At 35.5% G+C, this 12421-nt stretch overlaps 1 protein-coding gene across 1 annotated transcript; it reads right to left on the bottom strand.

The window, feature by feature from the left end:
- Positions 1–4898: 4898 nt before the first annotated feature.
- LOC137008248 (uncharacterized) lies at positions 4899–11570 on the bottom strand. Its single transcript, XM_067370177.1, has 9 exons — positions 11432–11570; positions 9531–9677; positions 8019–8182; positions 7789–7925; positions 7507–7600; positions 7005–7349; positions 6694–6871; positions 6034–6161; positions 4899–5570 (listed from the first exon to the last, which is right to left on the bottom strand). The coding sequence occupies exons 1-9, from the start codon at positions 11508–11510 to the stop codon at positions 5256–5258; spliced, it is 1587 nt and encodes a 528-aa protein (XP_067226278.1). The 5' UTR covers positions 11511–11570; the 3' UTR covers positions 4899–5255.
- Positions 11571–12421: the final 851 nt, after the last annotated feature.

The raw sequence follows: 12421 nt of genomic DNA, 5'->3' as shown, positions 1-12421 counted from the left end.
TCTACGGAAAAATACCGGCAGCTGTGGTTACCAGAACAATACTGTAAAAATGACATCAAACCGTAAACATACTTACGGAGTTACATGTGAATTTTACATTTTAAATATGTATATTTAACATTGGATTTCAGTACACTGTAAAAAAAACCCCAGTAAAATTTACGGTAAAATAACATATTTCATTAACTGATATAATGTTTATTTACCAACCTAATGAAGTACTAATATCTCTTTTGTATCTTTATAATACACTGACAGTCACCAAACACAGTGGTGATAAGAGTCACATGATGAATCAAAGTTCATCACAAGCAGATTTTCCACAAGCTGAGGAGGACAACACTAATATATAGAAGGAGCACACAGTCTCATTCACACACACACTAAAGACCATCATGGTAACATGCATGAAATTTTAAAAATGCAATAAACATTAATTTAACAACATTAGATGTAACATAAAACCCTAATGTACATAACTGATTAGAAAAAAATGAGAAAAACTAAGAAGAAACAGAGTTATTTCAACAAAAATATATCAAATGTGAAGTGTCACGCAGGGAATTGTGGGAATGTCAATTTACGGTTTTTCACTGTAAATTTTACAATGAATTGTTATTTTTCACTTTCAAAAACTGTGAATTTAACGGTATTTTACCTTAAAATTATATTAAATGTACCGTTAGATCTATTACAGTTATTCACCGTATATAGTACAGAAACTTTCTGTAAACCAATTAACAGTTTTTCACCGCAGCATTTTTACAGTCTTTTACTGTTAAAATCACGGTAATTTTTTACAGTGTATGAATTTGAATTAAATTGGCCACACCCAATAGGAAGTTGAACTGATATTGGAACTGGAATGACAATAAGAGCATTTTTACTAAATAGTAATTCAAAGTTCAACATAGGTAATGTTTTCTAGGGTACATAAGCATAATGCATAAATGTACTAAAAAAGTACTAATACTAAAAAAGTATTAAATATGATTTATAATAAATTAATATAATAAAATATATATATATATGTATATATATAAAATAAAATAAATTAATAAAATAAATTTGCTATTTGTTAAATTAAGTAATTATTTGTTATTTTATTTTTCTGTTTATTTAATATATAATATATACATAATCTTTTAATTTATTAAATAATTATAAATGTGTAATGTAAATATATATATTTATTTATTTGTTTTAAATGTATTTAATATATTTTATTTTCTATTTATTTAATATATAATATATACACAATTTGTTAGTTTATTAAATATATTAAATGTCTTTGAAATATTTACTATAGGCCTATATATATATATATATATATAATATATATATATATATATATATATATATATATATATATATATATATATATATATAATATATATATAATATACACACACATCAAATATATATCATAATTAAATATTATATGTATTATATAGTATTATAACAGTAGTATTATAATATAAATATTATAATATCAGCTTATTTAGTTTATATACTAAAACCTGAAAAGGTCTTTGCACCCAAGCTCCTCTAGGATGAAGAACACATTGTTCTTTTATCTATCTGCTGTGAGAGAATCCTGAGAGCTGTCACAGCCCGTCAAGCTTGGCATCACATAGAGACGTCAAACAGTGCTGATATGTTTTATGGATTTTATAGACCGGAGATGTAGCATGACGAAACAGAGCGTTCGGTACACCAACAGTATTTCACCGAACTGACACCTGTGCTGAGTGTGAAGAGATGCCTGCTGGTGGAACTGTTGAAATGAATTTGAAATGGACCCCATGATATCTCTCTGAGATTGCGGAATATGTGTGTCGATGGGATCCGCCCATCGTTTGAGTTCTGGGAGAGGGAGATCTTGCGTGTTACGGCTGTGTGGAGGAGAGAACAGCTCGGCCCGGCTCTGAATCAGCCTCTCAGTTTCACCGTCAGGTCTGTGATCTCTGAAAGAGCGTCTCGCTCCACTGACGACCTCGGCTTTCATCTTAAATGCTAACCCATCACCTACGGCTTTGGTTACCGCTGTAGTGACAGCTTCAAATGAGTAAAGATGTGCTTCTCCCCATACAAAGATGGTTTTTGAGTGGGAAATGAGGGCAGTTTTCACAGTAAGCTGGAGGATCAATGTCAGCTTAAGTGTGAGCATAATGCCTGAAAACCACACCAAATTCACTCAGTCAGTACAGCCTGAGAAAATATTGAGTTCATGTAGAGCTAATTGGGAACGCATGTATATAGAAACATAAATACCAAAAAAAAAAAAAAAAAAAAAAAGATTATTTACAACTCTAAAAGTACACCAGGGTTTCTCAATTGAATTGAGAATGCTTTTTAAATTGACATTTTTTGTTCAATTTTTTCAGTTGAATTGGAATCAAGGAGCTAACAGGATGCTGAATTGCAACTGAAATTTGAATGTAAGGAAGTAGAGTTACAATTAATTTAAATTTAAAGAAATTAATATGACTGTAATGTGTATCTATAAAAGTAAAACCTTGTTTGAAAGTTTTGAAAAATCTTTAGACAAACAGACAGAATGATAGAACGATAGATAGATAGATAGATAGATAGATAGATAGATAGATAGATAGATAGATAGATAGATAGATAGATAGATAGATAGATACAGTAGAATGATAGATAGAACGATAGATAGATAGATAGATAGATAGATAGATAGATAGATAGATAGATAGATAGATAGATTGAACGATAGACAGACAGAAAGATAGATAGATAGATAGATAGATAGATAGATAGATAGATAGATAGATAGATAGATAGATAGATAGATAGATAGATAGATAGATAGAATGATAGAAATATAGAACGATAGATAGATAGATAGATAGATAGATAGATAGATAGATAGATAGATAGATAGATAGATAGAACGATAGATAGATAGATAGATAGATAGATAGATAGATAGATAGATAGATAGATAGATAGATAGATAGATTGAACGATAGACAGAAAGATAGATAGATAGATAGATAGATAGATAGAATGATAGAAATATAGAACGATAGATAGATAGATAGATAGATAGATAGATAGATAGATAGATAGATAGATAGATAGATAGATAGGAGTAGAATGATAGATTGAACGATAGATAGATAGATAGATAGATAGATAGATAGATAGATAGATAGATAGATAGATAGATAGATAGATAGATAGAAATATAGATAGAACTATAGATAGATAGATATATAGATAGATAGATAGATTGAATGATAGATAGAACTATAGATAGATAGATAGATAGATAGATAGATAGATAGATAGATAGATAGATAGATAGATAGATAGATTTGCTAAGATAGGTTGCTAAGGTGTTTTTTAGTGTGTTGCTAGGCAATTGTAGTTTTTCATGCCTTATTTACCCAACCAGCAAGTTGAATGGTTAAATTAAATCAATGTGATTTTACAAAACTGGGTCTTGTAGTGATAAACAGAAGTAAAGTCATCTTATATAATTGCCTGTGTTTTCCTTCTTGACAGTTTTATGACTGTCTTGTTAGTGTTCATTTGTAGACCTGTTGGCTCTCATTAGCAGTTCCTCAGGCTGTGTGTAAATGCAATTATAAATGTTACACCCTCTACGAACTGCCCCACTGGAGGGCAGTATAATGTTCTGTGTCTGAGGAATATCCTGTCATGGGACTTTTTTTTCTTGTGCAATCAGAGTCTTTAATCCATCAAATGGTCAGTCAGAGAAAGTGCCTCAGACTCACTGAATCAATCACAGCAGCTGTCAATGCTGTGGCGTCCTCTCCACTCGCTGGCCTGCCGAAGGGGACAACAGGGTCTTCACTGGGACAGATTAACCTGTGATTGCACCAGACAACCTGTGTGTCTGGCATATCATGCCTCATGCTGCTGATCTGGGGTCAGATGTGCACTTAATCATACTGAATTGTAAGATAATCACTGGGGAAGATAAGCTCAGATGTGCAGTGGAGATTGGTGGTGAATAGGTGGAGTTTGACAGGTTAACTTCCAGCTCCTCGAGTCGTGAGCTCTGTTTCTTTGGTTGTCAGTGTGAGAAACTGGGTTTGTTCCAAAACATAGAGAGCTGCCTACCTAGGCAGCATTTAAAGGCATCATAAGTGCGCTCACTTGAATGCCTCATTTAGCTTTTTCTGAAAAGACAATCCCGGATTGCATTACAGCAAGAACATTAAAGGAGAAATGTCCATGTAATGTTGACACGTCATATGTGACACTATATTTTAAAAGCTACAATTAGCCAAATATTTATTTTTCACCATTTGTAAACACTCTTTTACCTTCTAGTTATTTTAAAAATAGTCCTTGTGAGACAAATGTTTTCATGCAATCTCTCAATTAATAGTGGTCATAAAAATGCAATTACATAGAACAGAATAGAAATAGAAAAGCACATGAAATTATATATATATATATATATTGGTGCACAGCAAAAATCAGAGTGTTCAATGTACTCTATAGGAGTACACTGAACACTGGTTTCAGTGTATATATAGGTCCAAGAGTTCGGTGTTCGTTGAACACTGTAAAAAGTGTAAAATATATACTCTCAAAAATAGTTACATTAGAACACCTGGAGAGTTAAAATGTACTCTTATACATAGCACTTTTTGACACTGTTTCAGTGCTTTTGAACACCTGCAGTGTAAACCTAGAACCTTTGCTGAGTTTATTATTTAACACTTGGAGAGTACAAATGTACTCTAAAGCCAGTACTTTTTTATTTACAGTGTTTCAATAGTTTCCAACACCTGCAGTGTAAACCTAGAAACATCAGTGAATGAAAAATACTCCAAGTTAGTGCTTTTTATGTCTGTTTTATTAAACAGTTCATGGATGTGCAAAAACCACAAACTCATACAAACGCATGTACAGGAACCACATACTGATAATCTCGATCAAAACCTTAAGTAGTTTGCAGATCAAACGGCTTAAAGAAGTGCAATTTATCAACTTTAAGCATGGAAACATTCTGATCATTTCCCTGCGTCACATGAAAGGAATGAAAATGCTCTGCAAAACAAAGTGTCTGAAAGTCCTCTGTTACAAGAAAATATTCTCGATTAAATGCAATGATGTCTTTTATCTGACTAAATACAGGCAAATCGTCCTCTTTGTCTGTGCAAACTAAAAGGCCTGGACGATACTCAGTTCAACATTTGAACGGTAACAAAACTAGACTTGCAAACAAAGCATCTGAACATCATAACTCTTTAGTTGAGGAGCTTAGCTCTTAGGTCCTTGACTCTGGGAGTTTCGTGAGAATGACCTACATCAATGTTGTAGATGGTGGTCTGCACAAATGTGTACATGCCATTTAAGGCCTGGTCATAGGAGATGCCGAAAACATAATGTGCTTTGAACAGTTCATCAAAGGCTGACAGGGAAGACTTGCCCTTGCAGGGAAGGAGATCACCATCCAATGCAATGTAGAACTCGTGGATGTGCTTTCTTGTCGTCCCAACTGCCAGGATGTAGGGCTGCCTCCGCTGGTTTGGACCAGAGTGCTCCTGAAGGCTGCGACATGACTGTAAGATAACAATAAACTGAAATGAATCTACACTGAACATCACATTTTGATGGATAAGTCACACTCTGATAGAACCCTTTGATGGCACAGTTAGCTTTCCCATGCAGGATATATTTAGCATGTGATAAGGCAACCAAGGTTTTGTACCATGGTCACACAAAGAGAGGGAATTAAACAGAGAGGTCATCAATGTTGGTTACCTTAGCACATGTCCCTGCAAACTCTAATACGTTGGAAAGACAAACAGACAACTGAAAATAAGAATGAACCAGCACAAGACTGCGGTCAAAAGAGTGAACCCCACTCTCTATTCGCTATGCACTTCCAGGAGGCAAAACATGAATTATCAGACTTAAAATTCTGTGGATGTGGCATTGAAAAGAAATAGATTAATAATCTGGGGGGTTAAACTATTGCCTTTTGACAACGGCTATTGCCATTAAAGATCAGGACACACTGACCTTATGAAATTTGACTACACGGTCCACAGCTTCCCGGGTACTGATCTTTACAGCTCCCTTCTTTCCACTTGGAGGTGGTGGCAGTAGGTAGACCAGCAGTAGCAGTGAGGCCATGTCACTATCCCAACCTGAGAAGGCAGAAGCACCTGCTTAAAGCATGATATACACCTAACCAAAACCTTTGATACTACATCAATATTAAAACTCAAAACTCTTTTCAATAAAAATTCTAGTTCTGCAACTAACATTTTTTTTGATAATCGATTAACCTGTCAATTATTAATCAATTGGTTGGATTAAAAGTCCAAAATATCAAGGAAATTTTATTCTGCACAATGCTCTCCTTCAAACATTGTGCCAATTGAAGCCTATGAAAATGGTAGTAACTTAATCTACGTGGGCTTCAGTCAAGGGTTATTGCGCTTCCATTCCCACTGCCGTTTGATTGATACACGGACTTGCGCTCATTCAGTGAAGTTTACAAAGATTCAATTACTGTCAGGACTTTGTGTAAAATGCTGAGGAAAATGCTTTTTACACCATTGTGAAGTGACATCACTGACTGGAATTTTCCACAGTGATGTCACTATTTGTCATGGTAAATAAATTAAGTAAGTCGACATTTGAAAGATACACACCAGATTCATGTAAATTATTTACCTGGGACCTCGTCATCCTCATCAGTGTTCTCCTCTGCAGACTGGATGAGATGCTCAAGCAGGGGTGTCTTGCTGATGTCCTTGGCTTGCTCTATTACTTTGGCCTTCAGGAAATCCCATTTCTCAAGGAGTTTTGATGAAGTCTCAGCTCCAAACAAAAGGTCAAAGTCTTGCGCCACCTAAAGGGGAAGAAGCAAGCATATGTGTATTTGATGATGGTGGTATAGTGGTAGGTGACCATTTTCATCTTTGAGCAGCTGTTCTTGACATTGCAAAAACAAATATGCTTACAAAAAAAAAAAAAAAACTTACCAGGCCTTTTGTGTCAAGAAACCTTGGGAACACAGTAAGCACTGTGCTGCATTGCTCAGGATCATGAATCAACTTTTGCCGGTGCTGGAAAGTTTCTCTCATTTTCATGAAGATCTGTTCGTTGTCTGTGCTGTGTTTCAGTAGAGATATGGCCTCACGACACTGGTCTCCCTCCAACTGCTGCACTTTAGTCACATCTCTCTGTAAGTTTGGTCCGCTGCTGCCTGTAGTGTGAGAGCTCCTTCTCCTACCCCCATTGGTACCGCCATTGCTGAGTTCTCGCTGTGTGTTTTTAATCTTCCAGGCAATGTAGCCCTCATTGCTGTCTATGTCAAAAAAGTGTTCCTAAAGACAGTATCAACAAAGATGGAAATGTATAAAAAAACAGTTTCAGCATGAACCAATAGAGATCTTTAGAAAAGAAGTGTTAGACTTCTAAAATGCACCAGAACATTATTCATTTGTTTATTAAGATTAACCTTACTTTTAAATTTGTACTCACATAGCCTTTTTTGGAGTAGGGATCTTTTAGAGAGGGGAACAGTGTTACTATCCCCAATGCATACTGTGCTCTTTTATCCATAGGGGGAGCACGTCTGTGGAATAAATGTTGTGTATTAAAACAAACACACTGGAAAACCTATGATCTGCGCAAGGCCACAGCTCATTGGCAACAGTTGTCATTTAATGATAATCACCTATTTGATTACAACTACCAAATCTGCAATTGAATACTATGAATATACACTTTACCAAATCATGCACCATAAAGCATTTTACTTACCCATACTTTTCAAACATTTCAGCAACAACAATGCTGACGAGATCACGGCGTGCTCGGTCCTTCATCTCTCCTGTCATTGCATATTTTGCAAGGATTTTCTCCCCTCCAGGCTTTTGTTCCAGAATTCTTTTGACAAGCTTGACAACAGGTTTACCAAAAATGTTATGGTAACAGTAACAGGTAAATGTAATGTTTACAACATAAAGTGAAATGTTCTGAAAAAACATCACCTCTTTGGCTTGTGAAGAACTGTCATCAGTATGTAGACTTTTTGGGGACATCACAAAGGCGTCATCAATGCGCTGTCTTTTTGGGGACATCAGAGAAGCATCACTGTCCGATGAGGGTGATGATAGTGACAAGGTGTCTGTGCACGAGGACTGGATGGGAGAGTCTGAAAAGGGCAAAAAGATCATCATTTAAAAAAAATATTTCAGTCAATGTTTCCACAGGTTTAAGTGAGGAGAGGTTAAAAAAAGGCATGGTGAGACTGCTTACAGGAAACTTTTTTCTTTGCCATCTATAAATTACATGAGTTTTGGTAGTTAATGTGGCCAGACTTTAAGCAGTTTAGGCCATGATACATTAACTACTAGATGGCAAGACTGACTGTTTTTTGAGAAGTACTCGGGTCAACAGTCTTACCGGCTAATCCATTTTAGGGTTGGGCGATGTCCCCTAAATTGGCAGTTGACGATGTTTACAGTAATCGTGATGGACGATGATATCGTCGAGGGTGGGGGGGGGTGTATTTTAATTTTTCGTTATTATATAATTATTAATCATTATTTAACTTTATTACTTTATTTATCCCTTTGACGCGTACGATCACACCGGTGTGATTAGAACGTTCAGTGCAGTGCATCACGTGATCAATTGCCAAATTCAAATGTGCGCGTCCATCTCTAAACCAGTGCGCAGCACTTTTGATATATCACAAATATGCAGTGTTTTCAACCACATGTTTATTTTAGGTTTCGGATGTTTAAATACATATAAGATGTTGTAAATCCAACAGAACCTGCGGCACAAACTAACATGGCGACGCCCATAACATGTATAGCTCAACTAACTCAATCATTATAAAATTGTTTAAACAGCCAAACACATCCACTTTCACATATTTGACAATTGGAATATCAGATATTTCATGTTATAGTTAACAAATTAGTGAATATTTTGAATAAAAAAGCAAAACTGAAATAAAAGCAGATCATCAGTCATACAGCACTGCGGTGTGTGACATGACAAGCAATGATGCGTCACCATGGAAACAATAAAGTAATACGTTCTAAATAACGGTTGCCTTGAAAAACTCACGCTGGGGGGTCAGCCAGAATGTTTTAAACTTACGTGCGAAAGGGTTATTTTATTTCCCAACTAATGACTCGTCTGGGCTTTCCAATAGGTTGCACGTGAAGGGAATAAAAGGGGCGGGCGTGGCATCACGATGGTGTCTCTCCATCGTGATGTCAGTCAGCCATCATGATGGACGATGATATCGTCCATCGGCACAACCCTAATCCATTTTATCTCAAATGTAGTTTTTCACATCCTTATGTGAACACTGACAGATAAGAGATAAGGTTGGAAATATGCAAAGTGGTCCTTTAACAGAGAAAGCACAAATCGGACATTGGTGAGAAGCTACTGTTTTGGTTTTGTGATAGCAAATAAATTACAATGTTAACACATTGGTATTGTTACCCTGCAATGTACACTGTAGTTGTGCAACCATTTACCAGAAACTGAAAGAACATTAACAATGGTCCACAGGATGTCTGCTTTTTCCTCCAAGATGTCGCTGAAGACCTCTTCATCAACCTCTGTTCCACTGTCATCCAGCACATACATGTTTGTCTCAGGGGGTATGCTGAACTTTGCTTTAGCTTTGAATACAGAAAAAAACATAAGTTGTTGTGTTACGGTTAGAAAGTGGGAGAAAAATAATGTTTTTAGCACTATTTCTATCTTAATGGGCAAAGCTACGGTAGACTAGCATGGTGCTAAGAATAAAATTTCATATAAACGTACATCTAAACCAGTGGTCGCGTAAGACTTTCACATTGTCCTTTATTTTGATGGATATGGTCGTAAATATTGCACCTTAATCTATTACTCCATTTTAATTTTCATATTTTAATTCTAAGACATTTAATAGCTTTCGTTTTAATTTACATTTTAATTTTTAATCATTCATGAACTTACAAGATATAGGAGCATATAGGCTAGATTATGCATTTTTTAATATATGAAGAGTCACTTTTCATAGTCAGGGTTTGTACAGATTTTGAAGAGTTTAATTTAAGCACTTTTCAAGCATTTTTAAGGTCCCTAAATCCATATTCAAGCAGCAACAAAATTAAAGCATATAAATAGTATAAACAGCACCCCTTTAGAAAACTACAATCTAAAATATTAGAATCTTCAATATAAATACAACTTATATTAAATCACTCTTTGGATACTTTTTAAAAATATGGTTATATTTTTGTATATTTGTTGTCAACTGTAAATTAGGTTGAGTTTTTTGTAGATGGTTGGAATAATAATAATGATAATAATGAGTATATAATACATGAATAGCTTTCGTAAATACCTTAAAATATTATTTTAATAAATAAACATTGTTTGGACACGTGAAAAACAGTGTTTAAGTGTTATCAATAGACTATTTAACTGAATCTAAACATATTCAACCAACACTGATTTGTTTTATTTATTCTTGTCAGTGGCAGCTCTATTAGTCTGTATTTACACAGTAAGACATGATGCACAGATCTATACTGTCATATAAGATTTGTTTTGTCACGCCCGTTGCTATGGTTACTACTATCACGGAACGATTATTTACAGAACTCACACTGGTAAAAGCGGTGGTCACTCCGAAAGTTTAGTCCTCTAAGCATCATGAAAAACTAAACTTTCGACTGGCTACAATGCATACAATGCTGCAGACGTTAACATTTAAACTTTTGCTTTTGTAAACAGAAACCAGAGTGCTTACACAAACGTGCACGACGGAAAGAACACCCCCCTCCCTACATTACATTTATATATTGATTCGATATTAATTAATTTCATAATGTTTTTAAAGAATTCAGTCAAATTCATTTGTCTCCGATTACCTTGGTAAAGGCTTATTCTCCCATGGCGCTCACATCAGTGTGTTTCTTACATAACAGGATGCCTTTCAGTCTGTTGATCGTCGATGCAATCATTTTTTGTATTTATAATCTTCTCTAGGCAGTCATCGGTACAATTACAGCAAGCAACAAATCTTAATGCAGATGTTTGCGCGCCAGGCGAACACGAGGCGCCAAATAGGCCTAAATGGAATTACACGAGACCTGCTTCGTAACAGAGGGTGCCTCGCGACATTAAACAAAAAAATAAAAAATAACGATTGTCAGTCGGTTTTATTTATATTTTTAGTTACATCTGACGTCATGAAGAAATAAATTAAAGTCAAGCATTTTCCAAACTTTCGAGACTTTGTAGGAACCCTGATTCGACCTTCAGATGTTTCCGTCACTGCTAAAAAAATCAGTCAATGAAGGAAAATATTCGGTAAACAAGACCTCTGATCTAAACTTCAATTATAAAGAGAACGAAGAGAAGAATGCCATTAACATTAACTTACCCTCCCTGAGAAATGCTGGATATGATGCTCCATTGAGTTTGATGTACTTCTTTCCTTGGTACTGCACTTTGAAAAGCATTGCTGTAGTTTCTCACATATTACTAAAACATAAAAAATACAACTGGTTTACTGAACACGCACAATACCAAATGTAGTGCAAATAAAGTCAGACTCAATCATTTCAGACGGGAATCTGTAACGTTAGCTTTCAAGGCTAGCTAACGTTAGTCAATTTAGCCTGCACAAGGCGGGAGATTGGGAGCGGCAGCTAACGTTACAAATGATTGCTGCAATTTCATTTAATGGTCAACGACAAAAAATTACCACTAAAAAAAACAGTTTTACCAGATCTAACATTCACAATTACTTTAGCTACCATTGGTATAGTAAGTTAGCTAACGTTAAACTAAATTACAAAACGTCACACCTCTTCTACTTCTACATTAGCGCTTTTAGTGTTTTAGTTATGATAATTAAGACAATAAGACAAACAGGAATATTCGGCATGATTAACTTGGTGATTTCTTACCTACGGTCCCGCAGAATCAAAATGTCGACGATTTCGGATGTCAGTTGGAAACTGGTGTCCATGAGGCTGCGTCATGATTCAACCAATGACAACGCTTAGTCCATCTGATGACGTATCGAAACCTAAACTCATGTGCGGACGGGACAGCAACAGATTGACTCTCAAAGAGTTCATCATCCCACTATAACACTACAACAGCTCCACATCAACACTGAACCAATACATTAACACTTGAGAGTTTCTGGTGAAGCCCAGTTTACTCCAAAGTGTATAAATTTTACTCTGGTCATCAAAACTCTGGGATTTTAACACTCTGACATTTGCTGTGTGGAGTCATTAGCTTAGCAACATGGCAACTTTATCGAAATCGATTGTGATCTAGCCCCTAAGTTAGGATGCTTCCTTAAAAGACCGCTGCCTTTGTAGGCAGTAGACAACTCACTAGGTTTTGAAACACAGCC

This window comes from Chanodichthys erythropterus, chromosome 19 (assembly GCF_024489055.1).
Source record: "Chanodichthys erythropterus isolate Z2021 chromosome 19, ASM2448905v1, whole genome shotgun sequence".
Lineage (NCBI taxonomy): Eukaryota > Metazoa > Chordata > Actinopteri > Cypriniformes > Xenocyprididae > Chanodichthys > Chanodichthys erythropterus.
This window is presented reverse-complemented; position numbering and strand designations above follow the sequence as displayed.